General features: G+C 58.2%; 1 protein-coding gene across 1 annotated transcript in view; it reads right to left on the bottom strand.

Moving 5' to 3' along the window:
- TRPV4 (transient receptor potential cation channel subfamily V member 4) overlaps positions 1-13,552 on the bottom strand; it is a 38,281-nt gene that overhangs the window by 18,745 nt on the left and 5,984 nt on the right. Inside the window, exons 2-3 of the mRNA XM_070626999.1 lie at positions 5,083-5,499; positions 565-737 (exon numbers count right to left, since the gene is read on the bottom strand). Of these exons, the coding sequence (XP_070483100.1) occupies positions 565-737; positions 5,083-5,468 (559 nt within the window). The 5' untranslated portion in view covers positions 5,469-5,499. The remainder of the gene's footprint in view (positions 1-564; positions 738-5,082; positions 5,500-13,552) is intronic.

Below are 13,552 nucleotides of genomic sequence, written 5' to 3'. Positions count from 1 at the left end.
TTGATAAAGGTCTACAGTCTACGTGAAAAATAGACCTCAGGCTCGGCCACCCTGTTTTGGCACTTAATGTCCTTGAAGTCCCTGAAGTCAAACAATGGCCCCTGGACATCGCGGACGCTTCATCAGCCCCGAGCTGTAGACGGCGGCCGGCCTTCCGGGGACAGGCCCTCCTTTGCAGCAAGTGCCACCATGCCTGACATCTTAGACTGATTTGTGGGGCCATCTGGCATTACCCCCAGTTCACAGACGAGGAAACCGCAGCTCACAGAGTCCACGCATCCCCTATGTGGGGGAGGTGAGATGTGAACCCACGTGGTAGACTCTGCTTACCCATGGTGCTAACCTTTTCAGAAATGAAGGCTGAATGAATGAAGGTAGCGAAGGTTCAGAGAGGTTAAGTAATATGGTGAAGGACCCACAGGACGAGACTCCCTGTCCAGTGTTCTTCCCGGCCGGTGCAGCCCACTGACCCAAGGGAAGATGCTGAGAGGAAAGGGGGCCCCTGATGCCAGGCCTCCCCCACCCTTGACTGGCCCGCCCACTATCCCTGCCTGAGTGGCTCACCCCGGAACTCCTCGTCAGTCAGGCGCTTCTTCTGGGTCAGCAAGAAGGGGAGCAGCCCATCCAGGTCGGCAGTGGAGCCCCGCGACACGATGTCAAAGAGGATGGGCCGGTTGAAGACTTTGAGGATGGGGGGCGGCTGGGGTGCGGGAGCTTTGGGGCTCTGCGGCTGCTTCCTGAAGGGAGCAGGGAGGCAGGGTGATGGGAGAGCTTGTCTCCTGCCCACCCCACCATCCCTGGACTTAGGGGCCCTCGAGAGGGACCAGACTGAGATGGAAGGGACAGTTGGAGACACAAAGGAAAGTTTCATCCAACAAAATACCCAGTACCTATTATGTGTTGGGTGGAGACAGATAGAAAGAAACATACAAGCCCACCCATCCATCCATCCACCATCCGCTCACCCAGCCAACCACCCATCCACCCAGCCATCCACCCATCCATTCACTCACCCACCCACCATCCACCCACCCGCCCATCCACCCACCCACCCATCTACCCACCCATCCAGCCAGCCAACCACCCACCCATCCAGCCAGCCACCCAGCCAGCCAGCCATCCAGCCAGCCACCCACCTAACTATCCACCTACCCATCCAGCCATCCACCCAGCCAGCCAGCCAGCCAGCCACCCACCCATCCACCACCCAGCCAGCCAGCCACCCACCCACCCATCCACCACCCAGCCAGCCAGCCACCCATCTAGCTACCCATCTACCCATCCAGCCATCCACCCATCCAGCCAGTCAGCCAGCCACCCAGTCATCCAGCCAGCCACCCACCCACCCACTCATTCATCTACCCACTCACCTACCCACCCATCCATCCATCTACCATCTATGTACCCATCCACCCACCCATTCATCCATCCACTCACCCATCCATCCATCCATCCATGCATCCATCCATCCATCCATCCATCCATCCACCTACCCACCCACCCAGTCGGCCAGCCAGCCAACCACCCATCCATTCATCCATCCACCCACCGACCCCTCTACCCATCCATCCACCCAGCTACTCACCCATACATCTATCCAGCCACCCAGCCACCCAACTACCCATCCATCCATCCATCCATCCCTCTAACCACCCTTCCATTTTTATCCAGTACTAATACTAAATCAGAGACTGAAAAAGATAAAGATACTGAGAAAATAAAGGAGGAACACCAGACTAAAAGATAAAGTAACTCATTCATTTATTCAATCATTCATTCATTGATTTATTCATTCAACAAACATTTGAGACAAATGAGGCCATGCACAGAGGTGCTTAGTTCAAGGACTACCACAGAGTAAACACACAATAAATGTTAGCTGATATTAATCTTATTATTTAGCCCCCATTGTGTCCAGAGCCTGTACGTGTGTGGGAGAAATGGTGAGCCAGAGGCAGGAGGAGAAAGAACATGACACAGAAGGAGAAGGAGAAAGGAAGAGATGGAAAGAGAACGTAAAGAAAAAACAGACATTCATTTGGTCATTCAACCAACATTAATTGGGCACCTGCTGTGTGCTAGGTTTTGAGAGACAGGGAGCTGGGTGCAGCGCTGGCCGGGGGCACCCGAGGGCAGGAGCCCTCTCTGTCACATCCTCACCCACCCAGGGCCTGGCACATCCAGGGTGCAGTGAGAATCTGTTACGTGAACCAGAAGATAGAGGGGAGAAAGACAGAGGCAGAGACTGGGAGGGAGAGAGGAGAGAGGGGGAGCAGAGGGTGAACCATGACAGAGAGGAGGTGGGGCTGGAGGGGGAGGGGAGACTGAGGCCACGGCAGGCTGTGGGCAGTGGGGGGGGGCTCGAGGGGTCTACAGGGGCAGAGAAAGCGGCGGCTGGCCGGGGTCAGTGGACAGTTGCTCCCCCTCCTTCCTCCGCCCGGTCCTCAGACTTTCCACCGTGGGGCAGGGCCTCCAGGGAGGGGGAGAGAGGGGCCCTCCTGCCGATGGGGGCACAGAGAAGGGTGCAGCCCCCATTTTACCTGCTCCTGAGCTTAACTGTGGAGCCAACAAACAAAGTTAAAAGACCTCGCTGAGGCAGCCGTTGGGGCCTGAAGCTGTCACCCACGCAGCCACACCCCAGCTCCTCCACGGCCCCTCCAAAGCCATCAGCCCTGACTGTCTGGGCACAGGGTGGGGATGAGGCCTCGAAGGAGGGGGTCTGAGGGAGGGGAAAGGGAGACACAGAGCGACCAGCCTCCAACAGGACCTGGAGGGATGGGGCACTTCGCTACCCTGGGCCTGTTTCCACCGTGAGCAGAGGCCACGCAGATCGTTCAGTAGCGTGCGGACTATGAGGCCCCATTCCTTGGACATGTCGAGCCTCTCCAGCCTCGGGCCCTTCTTCGTGCACCTCCCTCCACCTGGAACTCCCCACCCCTCCTTCCCCCATGTGGCTGCCCCTTCTCATCCCTTAGCTTTGGGCTTAAATGTCAGCTCCTCCGAGAAGCCCTCCTGGACCACCTTTCCTGTACCAGCTCCCCTCTCCCACCTTAACACCTCCCCCAGCTGGAACTGTAGAGTCCTGTGCTTATTTACTTGCTTAGTACCTGTCTCGGCCTCCAAACTGGAGGTGGCAATGAAGGCTACTCAGTGTCTAAACTGACGGGGTGGAATCCCGTCTGGCTCACCCCCGGAGCCCCAGGACCCACCCACTGCCCGGCACGTGGTGGGTGCTCGAGAAACACTCACTGAACGAATCAGTGACTCAGCGAATAAATAAAGGGGACAGCTCCTGACCAGGCAAGGGCTGAGATGGTGAATGGGCTTCATTCAAGGGCATAAATGAGTCTGTGACCAGCAAAGGGACAGAGGAGGACCAGGTGAGCAGAGGACACCTCTAGACTTCAAGATTGCCCTCCAGAAACACACAGGGGCCTGAGAGGGGTTCTCTGGGGTTTCCGTGGGTGGATGGCAGGACAGATAGATGACAGATGGATAGATGGGTAGATAAATATTTGAGTGAGTGATGAGGGACCGAGGGACCAGACAAGCGGGTGGACAGGTGGAAAGATGGGTAGCTGGATGAATGGATGAGTAGCTGATGGAGCAAAGGGGCTGGTTTCCAAGTCTGGGTCAATTCAGGGCACGTTAGGAACAGCAGGGTCCAGACCTAGAGAGGATCATAAACTGCACTAGGCCACCAGGAGCAGAGCCTGGGAGCAGAGGGGACAATGAGACTGTAAGCCCCACTCCCTCCCCTAAATTGCCAAAAACTTGGGGAAGTCCCCAGACTCCCTAAGGGACCAGGAAGGAGAACTCAACCTTGCAAGGCAAGGAGTCCGCAGGTGACAGACACCAGGGTTATGCTGGAAACAGAACCCTGGGGGCCTGGGATTGCAGAGTGCCACACAAACGACATGAAGATGCCGTGCAAATGCCTATGAGTCTGGAGTCCCTGCTGCAGGACTCAGCTCGGCAGAGCCCACTGGCGGGAGGTGACCTCGGGGGTTGGAGGCTCCCTGTCCCCAGCTAGGCCTGGCATAGAAGGCATCATTCTATGGCCATGGCCATAGACCACTCCGTGGAGATGGCCACGTGCTGTTACCCCAGCCAGGGGCTTCTCTCCACTCTCCTGCTCCTCTTTCAGCCAGCCTCCTTCACGGGAAAGAAAGGGTTAACGCCTTGGCTGGAGGTTTGAACTCTCCCCAAGTCCCAGGAAGGCCACGAGATGCCCAGAAATGAAGGTGATGCTTAGAGAAGACCCAGGACGGGCAGCTGGGGGGTGTGCCAACAGGAGAACGTAGATGGATAGATGGATGGATGGATGGGCAAATGGATGAAAAGATGAGTGAATGAGTCAGTGACTGAGCAAATGAATGAGTGAACGAACAAATGGACGGGCAGATAGCTGGGTGAATGAACTGGTGATTAGAAGAAAGGAAAGAAAGAAGGAAGGAAGGAAGGGGGGAGAGAGAAAGAAAGAGGAAGGAAGGAAAAAAGAAAGACATTAGAAATGAAATGAATGAATGAATTATAAATAGTTTGATAGATAGCTGACGACTGGATGAATAGAAACACTGGGTAGATGGGAGGATGGATGGATGTTTGAATGAGTAAATGGTGGATAAATAGAAGGTTGGTTGTATAGTGGATGGCTGGACAGATAGACAACAGATGGACAGACGGTAAATAGATATTTGAATGAGTGGACGGTGGATGGACGGATTGGACAAGTAGATGGACAGGTGGAAAGACAGGTAGCCAGATGAATGAATGAGTAGATGATGGATGGATGCATGCATGGATAAGTGGATGGATGGATGGATGGAGGCATGGATGGATGGATGGGTGGGTGGAGGGGTGGGTAGAAAGGATGGATGAATGAGTGGATGGATGGATGAATGAATACATGGATGGATGGAGGCATGGATGGGTAGACAGGTGGGTGGAAAGAAGGATGGATGAATGAGTGGATGGATGCATGCATGCATGAATGGATGAGGCATGGATGGATGGATGGGTGGGTGGGTGGATGAATTCAATACAGAGAAGACCATTGGCCAGGCAGCCAGCAATACTCACTCTATGACCTTCTTCCTCCACCGCTTGTTGTCACTGGGATGGTGACGATAGGTGCCATAGTCAAAGAGCGAGTCCATGGGTGCCTTCTTGGGCCCGGGCACCACCGAGGACTCATACAGGGTGGACTCCAGCAGGTCAATGGGGTTGGGCACCCCCTTGCGGAAGGCGCCCTGGAACTTCATGCGCAGGTTTGGCCGCCCATCGCTGGGGCCAGCAGGGCGACCCGTATCATTTGGTGAATGCGAGGGGGAGCCGTCTTCCCCTTCAAACAGATTGGCCAGCGAAGAGAGGGGGAAGGCCTCCCCACCAGGGATGCCACTCTCATCCCCGGGGGCCTCGGCCATCTCCCCAGAGCCTGTGCGAGGGCCTTCGCTGGGGTCCGCCATGCTGACCCCGCACCCGTCTGCACTGCTCGGCCTGCAAGGGAACGGGAGGGGAGTCAGGCAGAGTCTGGCCACTGGTGGGGGCTCCAGGAAGCCCCCTCCCACGTAGGCAAACAGCACTGCTGCCAGCCGCTTCAAAGCCACGGTTGTAATGACAGGGGTGTGGGGTGGCCACTCCCAGATGTGGTTGGCTGCCGGCCCCAGGCGGGAGCTGCAACAGGAGCCTCTTTCAGAGGCCTGGAAAGGCCTGTCTGCCTCAGGTCCAGCTTCCCTGGGCATCGGCTGGAGGAGGATGGGCCTCAGAGCCACCCTGGACCCCAAACCCGGAGGCTGGGGCTTACACCTGACCAACCCAACCAGCCTCAGAGCCCCACAGAGCAGGGTTCAAAGCCAGGCTCCACCCCGAGCAACTGCGTGATGCTGGGCAAGTCAACGTCTCACAGCCTCGGTTTCCTCACCTGTGAAATGGGGCTGTCAGGCACCGTGCTGACCACTGGGAGGCACGCTCTCCATTTTACAGAACAGAAAATCAAGCTTCCAAGACTTCAGTTGACTTCCCCTCAGTGCCAAGGGCTGACCCCTCCCTCCTCTTTCCACCTGGTGAACTCCCACCGGCCTCTGTTCCCAGTTCAGTTGTCCCCTCCTCCGGGAAGCCCTCCCCATCTGCGCGTTCACGGGATTAGTTAATTCCCGGCTGCGAGCACCGGGTGGCAGGGAATGAGCCGTCTGGTGCCCTCCTGTGTCCCCAGCAACTGGAAGGGCACCGCAGGGACAAGCGACCTTATGACAAAGGAGTTCTTTGTCTCCATTTCTCAGGCGAGGAAACTGGAGCTTTAAGAGGGGCAGTCACAGAGCTGGTGGGGAGAAGAGCTGCACTGGAACCCACAGCTCCGGGCCCAGCATTTCGCCAGGAGAAGGGCAGGGAGGGGCAGGGCCCTGCTGGCAGGCTGGCAGCCCCTGGCCTCTGCGGCGCACGGCTGGGCGGGTGGTGCTGGCACTGAGGGCCCGTTTCCTGGAACTCCCACCATCCCGTCCGGGCTGCAAGGAGATGTCTGAAAAACCCTCTTTTCTGAGTCTCTCTCTCCCCGCCTGACACACCAGCAGAGGCACCAATAAAGACTGGCTCCCACCTTGTTTGTCCTGGGCTGCCAGGAGGGAAGGCTTGGGCCGCAGAAGTGAGGGCCTGGCAAGGGGCCTCTCTTGGCGGGCACGGCGGGGCACACAGATGTCAGAGTTCCCACTGGGGACTGGCCGCCCCTGGGCCCCAGTGGGGAGGGACAGCCTGGACTTGTGAGTCACCCAGGCCTGGCTTCTAACCCCAGCCCTGCTATTTACATGCAGTGCGACCTCGGGAAAGTCACTTTAGCCTCCCGAGCCTCAGTTTCCTCATCTGTAAAATGGGTACAATTGCAGCAGCTTTTTCACAGCTTTGCAGGAAGAATGAAATGAGATCGGACATGCCCAGTGCCGCCCCTGGCACTAAACGGGGGGCTGTCGCTGATATAATCAAAGGGAAAAGGACAGGCGGGGAGTGGTTTCTGGAATCAGATACACCTGGTTCTGTCTGGGCCCTGGTTAGTTAGCAGCTGTGTGGTCTCGGGCCAGTCACTTCCTCTCTCTGGGCCGCAGCTTCCCCACTCATAAAGCCGGGGTCACCACGCCCCCTCCTAGAGTTCTTGGGAGATGACAGGGACCTCGAGAATCTGAAGCGCCCACTCAGGGCCGGCACCCGGTAGGAGCTCAGGAGACATTAGCTCCCGTCCACCTGCCAGGTGGGGGAGGGAGACCGGGCCCCGCAGCCCCTCGAGGCCGCCATGTGAGTGTGGCCTTGGTTCTGCAGGGATGGGGGGCATGCTGAGGCAGGGAGGGGTGTCCGTTGGGGTGCAGGCATGGAGGGGGAAGAGCAGGCTTCCCGGGCACAGCCCTAGTGGCCTCATCGGGGACCCCGGGGTCAGAGGGAGAGGAGGCACCAGGCACGTGCCTCTGCTGTCCACACCCTAATACCGCACCCCTCCCCAGGGACCCCTCACCCCACGGGGGCAGGGCCTAATGGACACCCGCCTCAGGGAGCTCCCCAGGCCAGGGGAGGCAGCCGGGAGAGCCCCTCAATCCCTGCCATGACTGCAGCCGCCCCCCAAGGGACCCCAACCCGCATGGCATCCAGGCTTCCTGGGGGCTCCACAACAGGGCCTCTGAAGTCAGCCAGCCCCGGGTTCAAACCCCCTCTGAGCCACTCACTCGCTCAGGGAGCCTCGGGCGAGGCACATGGGGACCGCGTTTAGCGTTTTAATTATGGTGAACTGGTAATTACGAAATAACCCCGTCAGCACTGTGACCATGTCGCCTCGGTCCACCGGGACAAGCCTCAGTGCCTTGCACACGCACCCTTGCCAGGTCCGCACTGCACCCTGAGGCCAGGGGCTCTCAGCAGGGCCATTCTGCTCCCAGGGACACTTGGCAATGTCTGGGGACATGTTTGGTTGTCACACTGTGCAGAGGAGAGAGGCCTATTGGCCTCTAGTGGCTGCTAAACATCCTACAGTGCCCGGGACAGTCCCCACCACGAGCAACGATCCAGCCCAAACATCAGTAGTGCTGAGGTTGAGAAACCCTCCCTTGGAGGTAGGTATTGCTATAATTCCCATTCTATAGATGATGAAGAAGCTGAGGCTCAGAGAGGTTAAGTGAGTTGCCTGAGGCCACACAGCAGCTTAGCAACAGAGCCTGGATTCAAATCCGGGCAGTTGGCTGCAGAGCCTGGACCACCCTAACCCCTCGGTTGACTGGGCCTGGCCTGGTGCCACGCCAAGCCCTTACTGTATCTTGTTCAAGCTGCACGACAGCCCTGAGAGGTGACGATTATGGCTACAGTCCATGCTCATCTCTCTGAGCCTCAGTTTCCCTCCTGGTTAATGAGAGTCACAATAACAGCTATCCTGTAGGGCTGCCATGACATAAGGCAGGTCAGGTGTCTCTCGGGTACCTAGTCAGCACTGGATAAACGCCGTCATCGTCCTCATCACCCTGTGGTACGGGCCCCCTTCCCTGCCCTCCTCGCCCCTCCCACGCACACAAGTGTTGTAGTCTGCAGCCTGGCAGCCACGGCCCACGGTCGGATTCACCCAGCCCCTCCCGGCCTCTCCCTCGGTTAACCCCCCAGAGCCTGGTGCACAAAGCTGGGCCGCTGCTCCCATTTACAGCTGAGGAAACTGAGGATCCGAGAGGAGCCATAAAGGCTCCCCAGGGAGTGACTGGCCATAAAGGACCCCTGATCCTAACCCTGGACTCCTTCCACACCACGCCACCCAAGCACGTGTACACACCAGTGAGCATGTACACACAAATGTACGTATGTGTACCCACACACACGCACACACAGCCTGCCCGGCTGCTCTGTGGCAGATTCTCCCCATGCTGCCCTGTTCTCTGTGGTCGGGGAGAGAGCTCACTCCCTGTTCTAATTTGCTCCATAGGCTGTCATTACACATTCCAAACCCCTGCCAGCCGGAGGGGGGAAGGAGGGGCGCAGGCCGGGGGGGAGGCAGAGAGGCCTCGTGCGCCTCCTGTGCGCGTGAATGTTGTGTGCGCTCATTTGCGTCTTTCCCCACGTGTGCATGCAGGTGCGTGTGTCCGCTGTGAGCAGGGCCGCGGGGCCCTTCACCACCCCCCACTGGAATGCCTTTGCAGCAGGCAGGACCCAGCGGGCACCAGGCAAGCCTGAAGGACTCAACCCAGCACGTCTACGCATGAGTGTGAACATTCCCACACTGCGTCCCCACGGAGTTGATTTAAAGCCGCGGTTTTCAAACATTTTTGTTTTACGCATCTAAATCGTTTTTTTGAGTATGTATTTGAGATTATAGTCTGCGCACAGAGGGCAGTTGTGGCAGGATGGACAGAGAGAGGATCTGAATCTCTGGGCCCAAGAAGCAGGATTAGAAACCATTCGCCTATTCATTTAGTCAACAAGGGTTTATTGAGCACATACTGTGTGCCAGGCACTGGGGACACGGTGGTGAGCAAGACGGAGGAATCCCTGCCCTCCTGGGGCTGACCTTCTGGGGGCAACAAAGTAAACAGCTAGACAAAGAAAGAAGCAGAGTCGTGTCTGACGGTGTGAAGAGCTGTGTAGACCCGAAGGACTCCGGAGTGGCCGAGTTAAGGGGTGCAGGGGTCCCCAGCAGGGGGAGGGGACACAGGGCTCAGCCAGGGTCCCCAAGCCCTCCTCTCTGCCCAAGGGTCATGCATTCTCCTCTGATGGGCCCTGGGGATGCAGTTGGGGCCCATGCCCTGAGGAAAGGGCACAGAGTGGGAGCTAGCATTTTGACGTCAGACAGACGGATCAGGGAGTTGGCCGGTAGACCCCCTGCTCATGAGCTGGGCCTCTCTTTCCTCACCTGCCCTGGGGATCTTAACTGGGTCATTGTGGGAATAACCAGAGTTGTGTCAAGCACCCCTCCCTAAGCAGCAAATCGCATGACAAAGCAAAGGGCAGGGGCCTTCCCTGGAGGGCGGAGGTCTCCGGCTCCATCCCCGCCCCCTACACAGAGGGTGGAGGGAGGGGCCTGGCCTCACCGCTCCCCTCCCCCTCACCCCTGTGGCTTTGCCCGATCTCATGGAAACCCTGGCACATATTTGTCAAATCCCGTCCTCCTGATTCTGCGACCAAGGAAAGCTGCTTAAACACGGGGGCAAGTGTGGGCCTGCAGGTGCTCCACCCCACGGGGAAGGGCTCCAGGGAGCCGGTTCCTGCTGGTTCCCTCCCTCCTGGGATCAATTCACCCCAACAGGCATCTGTGGAGTGCCACTTGTTTGCAGGGCACCGGGGAAGCACGAAAGAGTGGAAGCTCAGAGAACTCACAGTCTAGGAGGGAAGACAGCCGGCCTTTCCCTCCTCCAGCCTTCGCCCTGGCTGTCCCCTCTGCCTGGAACTCCCCCTTCACTGGCTGCCTCCCATTCTGCAGGTCTCCTCTTAACCAGCACTTCCTCTGAAAAGCCTTCCTGGCTCCCCAGTCTAGACCAGCTCCCTTGTTGTTCACTCTTAGAGTAACAGGTGCCTCTAAGGGGGCATTGAGGAATGGTGAGGCCTGAGGCATTGGGAGAAGAAAGGTGGGAAGGAAGAAAAGATGGGTAAGTGGGTGGGTGGATGCGTGGGTGGGTAGGAGGCAGGCAGAGCAGGGGGGAGCTTTTGGGCTCTTAGAGAGACCCAGCGCACTTTCTTTTTTTGGTGAGGAAGATTGGCCTTGAGCTAACATTGGTTGCCCATCTTCCTCTTTTTGCTTGAGGAAGATCATCCCTGAGCTAACATCTGGGCCAACCTTCCTCTACTTCGTATGTGAGATGCCACCAAATCATGGCACAATGAGCAACTGTGGGTCCGTGCCTGGGATCCAAACCCGTGAACCCTGGACCACTAAAGTGAAGCATGTGAATTTAACCACTATGCCACCAGCTCGGCCCCCCAGTGCACTTTCTCCCCGCAGATCCTGGGGCTCCTTGCCCAATCTGTGGGGCCTCCCCTTCCCGTGGTACGTAGACTAAACATGACTCTGAGCACTTGTCATTCCAGATCAGTCTTGGAGGGGTGGTCAGGGAGCCTGAAGTTTCCTGGTACTGGAGAGGAAACACCAGCTCTGTCCAACCCCCCACCTTCCAGGGGAGGAAACTGAGGCTCAGAGAGGTGGCGTCTCTCGTCCAGTGTTGCTCAGCTCCTTCAAGGGGGAAGCAGGATTAGAAGCCGTGTGGCCCCAGGACCTGTGCCTTCAATGGGTACTTTACAAGGACCAGGGGCCTCAAGACGGGTGAGGTGGAAGAAGGGGGTGAAGGAAGAATGGTGAGGGGTGGGTGGCTGCCAGCTCACCAGCTGTGTGACCCTGGGCAAGTTACCTGGCCTTCCTGTGCCTCGGTTTCCCCAGCTGTAAATGGTGATGATCATACCATCTCTCCCAGGGGACTGGTGTGAGGGTTAAGCTGAGCCCAGGGCCTGGCAGAGAGCACGCACTCGGTAAAGGACGGCCACTGTGAGCATCCTTGGTATCATTATATTATTATTATTAGAGATGGATGAACAAGCAGACGGAGGACCAAGGAAGGTATGAGTGCCAGGAAGGCGGAGCAGCTGGGCCCGGAGCCTGGCACCCTGGCAGCCACCTCAGAGCAGCCGCCACTGGGAGCAGCCGGCTGGGAGCCCAGCCTGTTGGCAAAACTGCTGCCCGCCAGGCTGCCCGAGGCCCCGGCCCCTGGTGGGCGGCAGCAGTGGGGGCATCACGCCACACCGGGCACCCTCCTCAGCCAGCCTGTATTTACCTAGCAGGTCTCGGCCCAGCCCGCTTCCTGTTTGCCGCACAGTGGCCGCCTGTCCAGGGCAGACAGAGCCCCAGTGTCCTGTCGGGTCCCCCTAGCCAGGAGGGCGCCCCCCTCAAGCTCGCACCACCCAGGCGGGGCAGGGCTGGGGTGACTCACTGGGCCCCAGAGAGGGCACGGCCAGTGCGGCCACAGCAGTCACCCGGTCATTTCACAAGTCCTTGGTGGAGGGCTCCCGCCAGGGTGCACAACCACCCCTCCGAGCTCTCACGGGCACCCACTCACGTCCAAGGGTCCCCGGGCCTGGGCGAACCCCCGGGAGGCAGTGTGGTTGAATGGGTTCAGAGCATGCGCCGTGCAGCACAAAAGGCCACATCTCCTGGGACTCTATTTACATGAAACATCAGGACAGGCAAATCCACAGAGACAGAAAGCAGATTAGTGGCCGCCAGGGGCTGGGAGATTGGAAGGGCTGTGATTGTTAATGGGTCTGGAGCTCCTTTTTGGGGAAGAGGAAAACGTACTCGAACTAGACAGTGGTAATGTCTGTACAGCTCTGAATATGCAGAAAACCCACTAAATCGTACTCTTCGAAAGGGTGAGTTGTATGGCACGTGGACAACATCTCACTAACGCCTCCTGGCTCGGCGAGCTTGGGCAAGCGGCTCTGCCTCCCCGAGCCTCAGTTTCCTCGGTACAATGTGGGGACGTCACAGGGATCAAACGTCCGTAAAGGGGCTGGCAGCACGCACAGGCTCCAGGACATGGCGCCTCTGGCTCAGGAGGCCCCGGCTTCTTCCTCCCTTTCCTCACCCCCATCCCGGCAGAGCACAGCCCCAGGATCCCACCCCTCAGACTCAGCTCCGCTCGGAGCATGATGCTCCAGCCCAGGAGGAGGGAGACCTCAAAAGCTTGGGACCCCCTTCTCCCCGGCCCAGCCCCTCTCCTGGAGGACAGTCACAGCCACAGAGCTCCCCCCACCGCCAGAGAAAATTCTGTAGCCTCAGAAACCGCCCAACCTATATTCTGTTCCCCACCTGCCCCTCACTGGCTGGGTGGCCTTGAGTAAGTCACTTTGCCTCTCTGGGGCTCAGTTTTCTCTTCTGTAAAATGGGGGAAATCATTACTGCCACCTGGGAGGGGTGACCCCATATTGGCTTTATAATTACTGTCGTACTGAATATTCATGCTTTCAATTAAAAAATAAAATGAGAGCTCCTACCCCAAAGGGAGGGGTGAGGCTTGAACGCACTAATTCAGGTGTTGAGGACACTGCCTGATGCACAGTAGGTGACCAACAAAGACGAGGCCCAGGGAGCGCAGGGCGGAGTGGGGCTGGACCCACCGGCTCCAAGGCCCTGCTGGTGACTCTGCTCAGAGCCCTCGCCTTCCAAAAGGGTTTCCTCACCTCCTCGGTTCCATCTCTGCCACCTCGGCGAGGCTGCCGGGACAGGCACTGCCCTATCTCCCAGCAGACAGGCTGAGGCCCAGGGGGACAGGACCCCCACCCAGCCATGCACACACCCCTCCACCTCGTTCCCACGCACAAACGTCCCAAGGTTCCCAAGTCAGAGAGGAGGGCAGACACCGTGGGATGGACGAGTTGGGCGGGAGCCCGGGGAAGGGAGCCCGAGGCAGCAGAAAGCAGGTTTGAGACCCTCTCTCCGCCGCAGCCCACCTCACCACCAGCCTGTGCCGAATGCGGGCTGCCGTCTCTGGTCACCTGCTTCGAATTGCAGCCGAGGCCAATGCCCGAAACCCCACCATCGGCGGTGCCTGCTGCA

This window comes from Equus przewalskii, chromosome 7 (genome assembly GCF_037783145.1).
Source record: "Equus przewalskii isolate Varuska chromosome 7, EquPr2, whole genome shotgun sequence".
Classification (NCBI taxonomy): domain Eukaryota; kingdom Metazoa; phylum Chordata; class Mammalia; order Perissodactyla; family Equidae; genus Equus; species Equus przewalskii.
The sequence above is the reverse complement of the archived record's forward strand: the minus strand, read 5'-3'. Positions and strand labels throughout refer to the sequence as shown.